The sequence below is a fragment of the Gallinula chloropus genome, assembly GCF_964237585.1.
Source record: "Gallinula chloropus genome assembly, chromosome: 27".
In the NCBI taxonomy this organism is placed as follows: Eukaryota; Metazoa; Chordata; class Aves; order Gruiformes; family Rallidae; genus Gallinula; species Gallinula chloropus.
The window spans coordinates 2,608,260-2,622,343 of record NC_140112.1 but is presented as its reverse complement, the minus strand read 5'-3'; the positions used below and the strand labels follow the sequence as shown (position 1 = coordinate 2,622,343).

Below are 14,084 nucleotides of genomic sequence, written 5' to 3'. Positions count from 1 at the left end.
ATGTGCAGCACCAACTCCAAAGGGTGACCCGAGCCAGACATCTCCACTTTCAACTGATGGGTCTGTAGAACAGAAACCACTCACCCCAAATAGTTCACTTCCTGCTCACATGTCCCAAAAGAATAATGCACTAGGAAGAAAGTTCTTCATAAAAAAAACCCCAAAGTTACTTATTCTTGCTGGAGTAATTGAACTGTGGTCAAGCTGGCTCAGTAATCAGCACCTCCTGACCAGCAACCCAATTAGGGACTGTTGAAAGGATTTGGATTACTGTGTTGTTCAACAGCTCTGCTAAGGAATACCCCTATTTCTCTTCCTAACACTCCTTAATTTATTAAAATGAAGACTTCTGAAGCTTTAGTGGATGTATTTCAAGCTCAGTTTCCCTGGATGTGCACTAGCCACCCAACACGCTTTGCATTCAGCTCCCTTCCCACTGGTCTGGCTCAGTGTGTTGTGTTATTAAACTACAAATTTACTCCTGTCTCTTGAAAAGAGATCATCAACCAAATGCCATGCTACAAACAGCACACAGGGGTGATGAAGGCACACTGTGTTTGTGCTGTAGGGTGCCTCACATTGTACAACGCATGGAAAAGCCAAGACTTACCCACTGACTTTAGGAAATAAAACATACCTCTTTATTTACAAACACAAAACCTAACATCACTGCTATCTGCTACCATCAAGCCAGAATCCAAGAAATATTGTACAAAACTACAGATACCACAAAATAAAAGATGGAAGAAAATAAACCCCAAAACATATACACTGTACAGAGAAGTTGGAACAGAAATGAAGGCTGGAGCCTGGGGCAAATTATATGCTTTAAAATAATCTAGAGAAACATTGCCTGTGCGTCTTTGAAAGCTTGTGGGCTCAGCCACCCCACATATGGGTGTGGATTTGACATAACAGTGTTCCAGGAAAGATGCAAGTCATCCTACAAGCAGAAGAACAAAGGGAACAAATACTGTATGAATGTCATTAAAAGAAACAGCCGCGGGACCAACAGGGGAAATGAAAACACCAGTTTTAAAACAACCTTCTGATTTAAAATGTCTCCTCTCTTTCCTTCCTTACAATATCTCAGAGCAACTACTGCATACTTCCAAGACAAATTAGTAAATCTCTTTATGACTCCTCTCCTTGGTTTTTCAATGTCTGCAGGATACTTTGAAAATTCAGATAGGCAGTGATAATCTCAATAATTACATCTGGGGAAAAACCTGAAAGTAATTGCATAGGAACTACAAAAGCCCATAAAAGAAGGGGCATTAGGAAGGAAAACTGTCTTTTAACAGGCTGTCCATCTAGTACAGAGACATGTCAGGCTGTAGGTACCAGATAGACAAGGTGTCTCTTTCCCATTCCCACAAGGAAAACGTTACAACCGTCTCTAAGGACTAAAAGGTTAAAGCATGGCTGGGAATAAGCTGTTAGTATTCATCTTTCTTCCATTCTTGATTCAGAAGGATGGGGTGGTGGGGAATAAAAGCCTTGAAAACTACTGCTCTGTGCCAAAGAACTATTGGTTCTGGCTCTTCTGTAACTGCCAGCACCCACCAGCTACACCAGTCGTGTCTCACAGGGCACCTCACAGGAATGAGAGAGAAGAAAAGCACTTGTGAGGGCAGAAAGAAACTGCCAACGCAGCTCTTCCTATCACAGGCTACATGGGAGAATATATAAACAGAGTATTTTATCTAGAGCTACTTTCATTTGTTCCTTTTCCCATAAGCAGAGCCATCCTTCATGTCTAAAATATTCACAACACGAAGCTTCATCTTTTGAAGACTTCAGAGGATGTCTTGATTCTTCATGTCAGATCTCCATTCACTTGAGATGAAATCAAACCTGGCACATAATCAGCAGCAGGGTTGCACTGCACACATCAGCAGAGGAAACATCGCTCTGAGCTAACAGAAAAGCTGGGGTGGGGGGTAAGGCAGCTGCACAGGAGGACCTACACCTCACCAAACTGAAAGGTAACAGCAAAGGGGAGTTTGCAGGGTACACAGCCACAGGCCATCAGGAACAAAAATACACACTGTGGGTTATGCTTCGATCCAGGAACAAACCAAAAGCCACTGGAGAGGTGATGGCTGAGAAGCTGCGGAGCGTCGGGTACCAGCTGGCTTCAGGAATAGTTACACGGGCAACAGCAAGGCAGCCCAGTCAGTCTCTCTGCACGACCTGAGAGTCAGCATCTCACACCGTTCCATGAAGAGGCAGTGAAGGAGGAATGAAGGCTGTTTCCTCTTCCATATTCATGTCTTAGAAAAGTCACTCCCTGAATCCATGAGCAGTCAGTCTGCCGTGTTAGTCAGTCCCCTCTGACTGAGCATTTCATCTATTTTCCACGTTACGGTGCCAATATAGGAAAGAATACAGGCAGATAGAGAAGAGTGTCTTCATAACAACTCTGAGATTGCACCACCTGCTAAAGAGATCAAAGACAGGCAACAAATAAGTGATCAGACTCCAACAGATGTCACGAGAAACCAGACACCACCAAATATGGGGGGGGGGAAGAGAAAGAGGACACGATTTGTCTTGATAAAGCCAGTCTGGTCAGATATTTAATTGAGATATAATCAAGAAGATACTGCCCATGACAAACTAAGATCTCTGGCATTTCTGCATTTGTACTTGAGGTCACATGCACAGGCACAGAGAAGGCAATGGAGGAATGCTGAGTTTCCACTGCACAAAGCTGGGAGCAAACTTACCTGCTGCAAAACGTTTTGATTTATGAATCCAGAAATCTCAGAGCAAAAACCCCATCTGAAATCCACAAGTTCTACCTGAGTTGGGGTTAAACCAGACTGCTCTAAGATTTTATTCTGAAACTGTAAAATGGATCAAGCTTCTCAGTTTCTTTATACTGAGACCTGGTTTTGAGAGTTCTAAGAACGTGCCACTTGCTCCTGGCTGCACAGCAGAGTGACACAGACACGCTGGTACCAGGCTCCAAGTCTCAGCCATGCAGAAGGACACAGAACAAACAGGTTCCACAGGAGAAATGCATATTGTGTGGCAGCTTTAGTATCTCATTAGTCACTTCAGAAAGCAACAGCAGAATTAACAGCTTTGTGCATGAGAGGTAGAAAGGCAGGTGGGCTCCAAGGTCCCAAGCAGGCAGCTGTTTGGATTTGTTAGTGTGTATCTGCACGGGGTGCAACACCAAGAAAACACTGCCTGCCCAAACCAGGCACCATAGGTAAAGGGGACAAAGGAAGACAGGGGTGAACTTCATGGACTAGAAGACTACTGTGACTTTGGAATGATCCAAGTAGCAGTTTCTTTCAGCAGACAACCTGTTCTCCTAACAAGACTCCTACAGACACTTCCAACACTGCCTGCTGCGACCTACAGGATCCTCCTCAGCCAGCAGGACTGCAGGAGGGAACACAGCAACAGGCCCCAGCAAGAGGCAGGAGCCCCTCAGAGCCATGTTATTTGCCTATAGCTCAATCAAGCTAAAGAAAACCACCATGCTGGGTAAAGTAAGAAGGGAACTTGGGTTTAAACCCATTTCTTTGTAAAAGAAAATCCCCATTTGGCAGTGTGTGCACACCCCAAGCTCAGCAGCAGTGACCAGTAAAACTCCACTTTTACAGCAACTCAGGCTGTATCCTAACAACTCCACAGGAACAGTACAGCCAAAACCACACAAATGTCCTCCCAAAGGAGTCCATCTAGAACTGCTTCATTTGAAACATGCTGGAGGAAAGAAGAGTATTGTTTTCCCAGCTCTCAGAACACGACAGACATAACAGTGGTCACAAGCTGCAAAAATGAAGTACACTGAGATCTCTCTACAAAGGTAGGTCAAGCCAAAGTTGATAACAAAGTTACATAAACATACCTTGACAAAACTGAACACAAATACTTCCTTATTAAACCACCTCTCTGAACACAGACTGCTTGTACAGCTACTCAAACATGGAGAAGTCAGAATTTCTAGTGTTGGGGGTTTTAAAGCAAGTAATGAGTGAAATTCACTTTGGAAGTCACATGAAGTTTCCAGTGCATGATCCTTTCTCATTTCTATGCTGTTGCCTATGGTCATGTTAATTAGCAGTGTGATAAAAGCAAGCAAGCAACAGTCCTGCTGATGAAACTTAACAGTTCTACTCATTAGGGCTTCAAACCGGTCTTGCCCACCCAGCATGGCCCAGGAGAGGGGTCAGGATATCTCACAGACACCAGCAGAGACACATGAGGATCCACACTATCCTTCCTGCCCCACTTTAAAACATACAGGATGCCCCCTAATGACTTGAGAAGTCAAAAGAGAATCACCCTGTGCAGCGAAGCTGACACTAGAAGCTCAGCAGTATTTCCCAGGCTACAAACAAGGTCTAAGGATATTCTTGGCTACCTTTAATCTCTGGATCTTGCAAGGTGCAGTGTGAAAGAATTAACAGGGAGCCCAGAAAACATCCAGCACATTTTAACATGTGTAGAGTAAGTTAATTGTAGCCCATTCCCTTTTTCTGCAAACAGCAGTTCCCAATGGCAGTGTAAGTGACTGGACAGGAGCTGAGCAGGAAGGACAAGGAGCAAGGTGGGTAGCACAGGGGAGGAGAGGGAGGAGAGGGAGGAGAGGGAGGAGAGGGAGGAGAGGGAGGAGAGGGAGGAGAGGGAGGAGAGGGAGGAGAGGGAGGAGAGGGAGGAGAGGGAGGAGAGGGAGGAGAGGGAGGAGAGGGAGGAGAGGGAGGAGAGGGAGGAGAGGGAGGAGAGGGAGGAGAGGGAGGAGAGGGAGGAGAGGGAGGAATTTTTAAATAAATTATTTTTTTAAGAAATCACTGTAGAGTCTAAAATCCACAGCAGCAGCTGCTGTGTTCAAGGAAATGCAAGATTTGACACATCAATTACATTGTGGCTTTGAAACTGTTTGTGTATCAACCCTGAGTTCTTCCACACCACCTAAAAAGAGTTAAAATAAACACAGTGCACCTGGCTGAATCCAAAGGTGTGTTTTCCTTACTACACCTGAAACAGCTTTTCCCAAATAAGAAGCTGAAGTGGCAAACAAGGCAGATGGGAAACAGCCTCTCCAAGACCAGCCTGAGCCCTAACAAGAGGTGGCTGCAACACAACCAACAAAGTATCACACACACACAAAAAAGGGAGAACAGTCCACCAAAACCTACCCTGTCCTAGTCAGAATTCAACTAAGGCTGCTGCACAGCAAGGAAAAGCAGGTTCAGCTCCTGAATTTTATCTCAGGGTTCATTTATCAAACAGACCATTATCAGTGCTGCACTTCCCAGTTCAGCTCCCAGAACTTTTCTTCATCACTCTGCCCAGCGCTGACGGTACAAAGTGTCAGTGTCAGCTTCAGAACCCTTCCCCATTTACCCTGCTCTCCCTCAGAATCGACTCACCCAAACCAAACAGTGCTGAGCTGTGTAAGAGCTGATACAAGTTATCTGAATGATTAAAGTGATGAGAAAAGTGGTTTGCTTCTTAAATCGCTCTCAAGCTCTATTCAAAGCCCGACGAGCTCTCTCTGCGCAGTGACACAGCCACAGCTATCAGTTCAGCTTCAGATAAAGAATCCACTTTAAAGAGAGCACAATTTTGCCTGTCCTTGACAGCAGCTAGATGTTCAGCGAGCAAGTGCCACTCAGGACTGTATCAAGTCAAGGTCTGTACAAAGCAAGGCCACCAAGCAAGCCAACGCCGCTCACGCTGGGTTCCTTACCTGTCAAAGGCTGTCCCAGCTCCGCCTGCACTTTACCCTTCGCTGCTCCTTCCAGAGGTAAAGCACCTCTGTCCCCTTTGTAGAGTTTCGGTTTAAATGGAGAATCTTTGTCTTTACCTTTTGATCCTTTAGGCCTGCCTGCTTGCTTCTTCTTGGATTTACCATCTCCCTTCACACCCAGCAGCGGATGGACTTCTGCAGAGAGAGAAGGTGTTACCCAAGTGAATTACCCCTTAAGGGGGTTTGTACACACAGCATTAAAAGTTATAGTTTCAGGATGTTTTACTCATTCCTAGCTTGTGAATTTGCAGAGCTGGTGGCTATTACTAGCTGTTGTAACAACAGGCTTCAAAGGAAGGAGAAAATGAAGGAGTGACCTCTTAACTTCTGGTGTCCAGACCAAACTAAGGCAAAGCAAAACACCACCTCAGCTGCAGAGCAGGCACTGAAGCAGCAGCAGCTTCTACACACCATCATTAGGTACTCCTTGTAGTTCAATGTTGGTGGTTTTGGGCTTCTTCTTTGGTGCCTGAGGTCCATCAGAGGAAGACTGCCTCTTCTTCTCAGAACCGATTCCCTCATCAGCCAAAGAGCTCTGAACTGCATCTGGTGGAGGTCCGTAGGGGTTTTCCTCTGGATCTTCAACTTCAGGAGCTATGGGTAAGTAAAGCAGAGCCTTGGAGTCCTCCAGTTCTTCATCACTGTGAAGGAAAAGAAAATTGCTTGCCTTTAAAACTGGGGGTTATTACACCATATCACAGGGGGAATCTCAGCAACACATTCCTGTATTCACACTTTAAATAATTCTTCTTTCACCTGCTACAGAAGGCAGCAATGGGATCCACACTGGTTACATCCACTTCTTCATCTTCTGCAGCATCAGCACCTGAGAAACAGTGAAAAAAGACATATTAAAGACAGTGAGGAAAAGACTAAATCACTTAAAAAGAATGGGACTGTGCTTAAATGCCTAAGCGTGCAGAAGGGAGAATTAAAGCAGAAAACAAACTTGAATTGTTTCCTCTTAAATCCATCAGTCCATTTTCTTTTTCTAAGACAGACCCATTGTAATAAAACACCACAATAAAGCTAAATATAAGATTTTAAATCTTCTAGATATTTTGTTTTCACCAAACTAGTTCTAGATCAGACAAAATTTATTGTAGCACTTTATTCCCATGAAGCTACACTTGAATCTCAAAAACTGTTACACAACAATTAACCTAAATAGGGGAGGTGCTGCCAAGCCTGGAAAGGAGGAGAGCTCTGTGGTGGGCTGGGAATAATCCTCCTTTCTTCCCACGGTTTCACTGGACATGATTCCCTAGCACCACCAAGTGGCACCACCAATTCCACCCAGCATGCCTGGCCACCCACACCAGTCCTCTGCCTGAACATTTCCTGGGGAGGGGAGGTGTTTCTTAAAGAAACTGGTGTGTTCACTGCAGGAAGCATATTGATCCGTCCCTGCTGTGTCACTGACCACCCACCTACACCAACAGAACAGGTGAACACCAGCCCTGGGTGAACCTAACAAGGCTCAACAATGCCAAGTGTCGGGTGTGGCACTGGGGCCAGAGAGGGATTGTCCCTCTCTGCTCTGCCCTCGGGAGGCCCCAGCTGGAGTCCTGTGTCCAGAGCTGGGGCCCCAGGACAAGAAAGATGTGGGACTGGTGGAGAGGGGTCAGAGGAGCCACAAGGATGCTCAGAGGGCTGGAGCAGCTCCCCTGTGGAGAGAGGCTGAGGGAGCTGGGCTGGTTCAGCCTGGAGAAGAGAAGGCTGTGGGGGGACCTCACTGCAGCCTCCCAGTCCCTGAAGGGAACAGAGGAACAGGAGGGGAATCGGCTTGTTAAAGGGCAGAGACTGGCAGGACAAGGGGATGGAGTGAAGCTGGAGGAGGGAAGGGTTAGATGAGATATTAGGGGGAAGTTTTTTACAGAGAGAGTGGTGAGGGGCTGGAACAGGCTGCCCAGAGAGGGGGTGGGTGCCCCATCCCTGGGGGTGTTCAAGGCCAGGTTGGCTGGGGCCCTGGGCAACCTTGTGTAGCTCCAGGCCTGGAGGTTGGTGGCCCTGCCTGTGGCAGGGGGTTGGAGCTCTGTGATCCTTGGGGTCCCTTCCAACCCAGTCCATCCTATGATTCTCTTCTGTGTTTCTCTGACCAGCCAGATGGTATTGTTCACCACAGTCACAAATCAGACACAGTCTGTGCAGTACCTGTCTGTTCCGGTTCACTCTTATCTTCATCTTCAATGTCAAACTCCGACTCTCTCTCTTCATACTCTACATTTTCATCCAGTTCTTTGAAGTCAGGTGCAAAGGCACTCCAGTTTTCCTAAACCACAAATTATAAGTGATTATTGCCTTATGCAACCTAACAGCAGCTGTAGTGAGGACTCATCCAATTACAATCTTGTTCTGCATTAAAATCCCCCAGGCCACATGGAAGATCAAATCAATCCAATCCAATCAAGTCTCATCCAGGTCCACAGTCACTCACCAAGTTAGGAACTGCACAAGTTGGTTTCTACTGAAAATATGACGTAGTAGTACTTAAATATTGCAACTAGAGTCATAATTACCCCTAAAACCAAAGCTGTATGGCAACGTTTAGCCACTTCAGTTTTGGCTCACTCACAACAGGTTTCTGTACCATTCCCACATCGAGGATGATAATTAAAACTTAAGGCAAAGCTTAACTAGCTTGGCAACCAAAGCACAAGTACCCTCCTCACGGTCAACAAGATGGCAAACCAAGTGAGGCAGGTGAACCTAAAAACCTTGTTGAGCTGGGATTTAATAAAGGATTTCAACATGCAATGTTTCAGGCTACTAGTGTGGAGCACCGCTGGGGAACCCTTCAGAAAGCAATCCAAAACACTTACCACTTGATTCTGAGCCCATATTGACACCACACCACTTGAAATAGAAGCGATGATGGGTCGGACAGGATGCCACTAGATTTATTTGAAAGAGAAAAGAGGAGGAGCTTAATTGGTAAATGGAATTAAGACAGCTTGGTTTTCCAAACAAGAAACTTAGTAACAGCAGCCAATTTTCTTACTGCTACATCCAAGAGCAGCTCTCCTCTGGTCCCATGGAGGATTTTCACCAGGTTTCCAATACTCTTCTCCCAAATGTACAGGGCATGTTGTCGTGCTGAACCTGCCACTATATATTCACCGTCACCGGAGAAACAGCACTTCTTCCACGGGGTCCTGTGTGCAAAGTCAGTATCAGAGGTTAAGTAACATGGAGAGTGGAGGACTGAGGAGTGGGGCTGTTCTTCAGACTGAGATCCCACCCACAAATAACATTTACATTTCATAGAATCACAGAATCATAGAACAGTCTGGGTTGGAAGGGAACCCAAGGATCACAGAGTTCCAACCCCCCTGCCACAGGCAGGGCCACCAACCTCCAGGCCTGGAGCTACACAAGGTTGCCCAGGGCCCCAGCCAACCTGGCCTTGAACACCCCCAAGGATGGGGCACCCACCCCCTCTCTGGGCAGCCTGTTCCAGCCCATCACCACTCTCTCTGGAAAGAACTTCCCCCTAATATCTAACTTAAACCTCCCCTCCTTTAGCTTTAAATACGATTTCAAATCATATCATGACAGACAGCTTTGAAACAAAAACATCTGTATGTTACACTGAACAAGATACTCAGCTTCCCTTCATCCCAGGACTCCTACCAGCACCAACCTCACCTTTTCCAGGGAGGCTGACCAGCCGTTCTGCCCCCTCTTACCTGTTCACTAAATCCTGCAGCTTCTGCATGGGTTCAGGCTCCCCATCTCGTCCACAGGTTAAAATCTCCCGGCCATCGTACACCCTGATTATCCGGTCAGCTGTGTTTATTAAAAAGCAGCTGCAGGAAGGGGGGGGCACAGAACACACATTGCATTAAACAGCTAAGAAAATAAAAAGAATCAGAGTATGTTCCACGAAGGAACTGGGAGGAGCTGACAGAGTGTGCAAGGTCTTAAAATCTAGCCTGTATTTTTCAATTCACCTTTAAAGACACCACCTGATAAAGGAAGCGACTCACCTTCCTTTCCGAGCAAATTCAATCGATTTAATAGCTGTGGTGTTGCTGGTTCCAGTTGTCACTCTGAAGGAAGCAACAAGATCCTGAGTGTCTGTTTTTAGGACCAAGATCTGAAGATTAAGGAGACAGGAGGCAATCAGCATCTTCCTTCCAACTCATTCCCTTTTCACTACCTTTCACATCAGCTACTAACGCTGAGAAGCCTCAGCTCTCCACACAGGCACAGCTGGGATTCTGCAGCTGTAGTTTCTACTACAGTTTCTGCGACAGTTCTACGACACAAACATTGATTTATTTACACTGGAAAAGGATCCAACAGATCCACTCAAAGACAACAGCAACGAAAAGACCTAACTCAGACAAAATGAGAAGAGATCTTCAAAGATAAAAGTGTGATGTTTCACTCAGAAGGTCCTACCAGCGCACTATCAGTTACCCAAGAGACATTCAGGAAGCCTTATTTGTGTAGTAAACCAAGGAACACAACCCAGAAACGTTAAGAATCTTGGTAAAGATGGGAACTACTGCATCCAGTGCTGGCTGCTGAAGTCTCACCTTCCCCTTGGCGTTGCCTGTGTAGATGTATTCCCCTCGCCTGTCGAAAGAGGCCACAACATTGAGATCAGAATCATCGTCCACAGGTAGGACAACGTGCTTGGAGTCTGACAGCGTCAACATCACCGGCGCCGACTTCATGGGGCAAACCAGCACTCTGTTTCTGAAGGGCAGAAAAAAGGAGAGTTAGGAGCTTCTGCATTTAGAACTAAGAAAAATATCTTATCCTAGATCAAGAAATACAAAATACCTCTGCCTTTTTATGACCTGGTTTTGTCTCTGTTACTTGAACCACAACACGAGGTCTAGCTGATGTTTACTTCCCTTTTTCTGGAAGCTTCTCCAAATTTATGCAGTAACTTCTAAACTCAACAAAACATTTCTCCATGCATTTCTAAGAATTACTCTTCTCTCTGCTTTCCTCCCTTCCTGATATTTTCATAATAAAAAGAGCCATGACAAATCCAGCTGGGGTTCCAGTCATGAATACAAGATACACTGGCAGCATCTATGAGCTTTAGGGAAAAAACCCACTTTGAACACTACAGCAAAAACATTGTAATAATCATCAGTTTGACCAAAAAGAGAGTATTCAACCCTTTTTTCACAGGACTTACTGGTCTCGAGGGTGGTACTGGACTTTCAAGATCGGTGAAGGAAATCGGAATCTCTGGTCACAGTCTCCAGAGAGCACATCCCACTGCGACACAATGTTATCGGTCGAAGCACTCACCAGCTTGTGGCCATCTCGACTCCAGCTGCAGTAACAAGAGGCAGTTCAAGTCAAAGTTACTCCTTAAATGTATAAGCAACACCCTCCCCCGTTTTCAAATTATCAGATCAAATCGCTAGACTCAGCTATAGATCTGTTAGCATGAAAAATCACCTAACAACTTAACAGGCACAGGACACTTCACAGACTCACAGGGGCTGGAAGGGACCTGCAGAGCTCCTGGGGTCCAACCCCCCTGCCAAAGCAGCTCCCCAGCTCATATTGCACAGGGCGGTGTCCAGACGGGGCTGGAATCTCTCCAGAGATGGAGACTCCACACCCCCTGGGCAGCCTGTCCCAGGGCTCCCTCACCCTCACTGGGAAAAAGTTCTTCCCCAGGTTGGTGTGGAACTCCCTCTGCTCCAACTTGCAGCCATTGCCCCTTGTCCTGTCCCCACAGACACTGAAAAGGGGCTGCCCATTCCCCCTGCAGCCCATCCTTACGGTATTTATAACCATTAATAAGGTCCCCCCTTAGTCTTCTTCTCTCCAGGCTGAACAGCCCCAGCTCACTCAGCCTTTCCTCACAGGGGAGATGCTCCAGGCCCTTCAGCATCTCTGTCCCTCCTCTGGACTCTCTCCAGGAGATCCCTGTCTGTTTGATCCCAGGGAGCCCAGAACTGGACACAACACTCCAGGTGGGGCCTGAGCAGGGCAGAGCAGAGGGGGAGGATCCCCTCCTGTGACCTGCTGCCCACACTCCTCCTGATGCCCCCAGGATCCCATTGTCTCTCTCAGCCCCCAGGACACACTGCTGGCTCAGAAAATAGAGAAAATCTACAGAAAACAAAGTCTTGCTGTCAGCACGAGGAGCCATACCACCTGTGACTATCATCTGTGTGCCCCAATAAGAATGACATTCCCCTTGCTGCTAAGATACCTAACACTCCCCTCACAAGGCCACACAACTGGGGGGCTGCTGGGCTTCTTATCAGCCTGTGTGAATCTGCAGCACAAACTGCATAGTGACACCAGGCGTCTGCTGTTATGGAGTGGAGTTTAAGCATGGGGTAATCAGAGACCTTGAAAATGTGTGCACAGGCTGAAAATAGAGGCCAGGAAATTGTAAGCTCCTCAGTAGCTGTCAGCTTCTGCTTACTGAAGAATTAAAACTTTTGGAGCTGTGAGCACTGCTTGAGGCATTGCAAAGGAGGAGTGAAGCTCGAGGGGATCCTGCTCTGGCAAGGGGTCAGACTGGATGATCTTCAGAGGGCTCTGTCAACCCTGACCAGTCTGTGATTCTAAAACCCTCTTCCAGGATGCTATCCTTAAAGACTGAGCGTCCCACACCGGGCTGGCACTTTGGATGTGAAGAGCTCTCAGAGCTACTGGAGCCCCAGGCACTGAGCAACCCCGGGTGTGGATACACACAAAGCAAAGCAGAGAACTGAGGGTCACTGCTAACACCCAGGCCCCCCAGCTCGGTTCCCTCCCGAGTCAGCCAGCGGTGACTGCACTGGCCCTTCCTCACCACAAGGAGCAGACGGGGTGAATGTGGGCGCTGATGATTTTGGCGATGCCCCTGGTCAGGAAGTCCCAGATGACGATACGCCCGTCGTTGCATCCCACGGCCAGCAAGGTGCCCCAGCGGTTGAAGGTGCAGGTGAGGGCCATGCTGATGCAGTCCAGCGTGCCATCCGCCTCCTGCGGGGAGAGGGCGCCGGAGGGGGAGGGTCAGGCCGCCGCCACCGCCCCGCCCGGCCGCCGAACCGCTGGCAGCGGCCGGTGGGACGGGGGTGGCCCCGCGGGGCGGGGAAGGCGTTTACCTCAGGGTAGTTCTGGCCGAAGGACTCTGCAAGGGAACGCAAAGACGGCGCTGAGAGCTGGGCGAGCCCGGCGGCCCCCGGGCCCCCGCCCCGCTGCCCCCCGGTGCTGGGGGAGAAAAGGGGGGGGGGGGGGGGGGGGGGGGGGGAGGAGGGACCCTGCCCGCCTCTGCAGACGGCCCCGGCCCGGTGCCGACCCGCCTCAGCCCCTCGCCACAGCCACCCGCCAGTCCCGACCCGCCTCAGCCCCTCGCCCCGGCCCCTCGCCCCGCACCCACCGAGCAGTTCCAGGTTCATCGCGGCCGCCGTCCCGCTCCCTCCGTCCCCGCCGCCGAAGGACCCCGCCGAGGGCCTATACTGCGGCGGCCCAGCGTTCGCCTGACGAATCTAACCTCCCCTCCTCCTCCGGTCCCGCGGACCAGCAGCACCTCGTAGCTCAGCTCGGTCCCGCCCGGCCCTGCCCGCGGCTGCCGAGCCCGGCGCCTCTCCCTCCCGGCGGGGCGGAGGGGCTCGGCGTCGTGGCGGAGCTCAGGCAGCGTGGCGGACGGCCCGGCGTTTACGGGTTGCGGCGGGGCGGCCGGTGCGTAGCGGCCGGCGCTGAGGCGGGGACGCGGCCCGGTACCGCCCCTCGCGGTTCCTCCCCGTTCCTCGGGGCCGGCCCGGTTCGGCAGTCCCCATCGGCGGGCCGGGCGAGGGCCCGCGGCGGGGTCGCGGGCAGCAGGCGGTGCCGGAGGGTCGGGCGGCGGGAGGGCTCCGCGGAGGGGCCCGGCCCGGAGCCGCGGGCACAGGCCGGCCGCGCGGGGCTCAGCAAGGCCCAGTGCGGGCCCCGGGCCGGGGCAGGGCGGCTGCCGGGCGAAGGGCCTCCGGCTGGGCAGCGACTGGCCGGTTACACGCGGCTCCGGTGAGGCCGCGCCGCCAGTGCTGTGCCCGGCTTTGGGCCCTCGCTGCGGGAAGGACGCTGAGGTGCCGGAGCGCGTCGGAGCTGGGGAAGGGGCTGGAGCACACACAGGTCCTGTGGGGAGCGGCTGGGGATGTTACCTGACGTCCGTTAAGCCGAGAACCCCGTACATCGCTTAATGTCCTGGAGGGAACCCCCCAGGGCTCAGTGCTGGGGCCGGTCCCGTTCAGTGGCTTTATCACTGAGCGGGATGAAGGGATCCAGTGTTCCCTCAGTAAGTTTGCAGACAGGGGGGAGCTGGGAGGTGGAAGTGTGGATCTCTCTGAGGGGA

At 49.8% G+C, this 14,084-nt stretch overlaps 1 protein-coding gene across 2 annotated transcripts; it reads right to left on the bottom strand.

Moving 5' to 3' along the window:
• Window positions 1-624: 624 nt before the first annotated feature.
• RBBP5 (RB binding protein 5, histone lysine methyltransferase complex subunit) lies at window positions 625-13,152 on the bottom strand (the record flags this gene model as incomplete). 2 transcript variants are annotated; one of them, XM_084275996.1, is made up of 14 exons in its annotated part: window positions 625-2,443; window positions 5,717-5,911; window positions 6,188-6,417; window positions 6,533-6,602; window positions 7,931-8,048; window positions 8,599-8,670; window positions 8,778-8,931; window positions 9,466-9,585; window positions 9,766-9,875; window positions 10,321-10,483; window positions 10,938-11,078; window positions 12,564-12,736; window positions 12,859-12,884; window positions 13,134-13,152. In XM_084275996.1, 14 exons carry the CDS (start codon window positions 13,150-13,152, stop codon window positions 2,415-2,417), a joined length of 1,620 nt encoding a protein of 539 aa, XP_084132122.1. In that variant the 3' UTR covers window positions 625-2,414. The 2 variants fall into 2 exon arrangements, with proteins under 2 accessions (XP_084132122.1, XP_084132123.1); XM_084275997.1 differs by having other exon boundaries at window positions 5,834-5,911.
• Window positions 13,153-14,084: the final 932 nt, after the last annotated feature.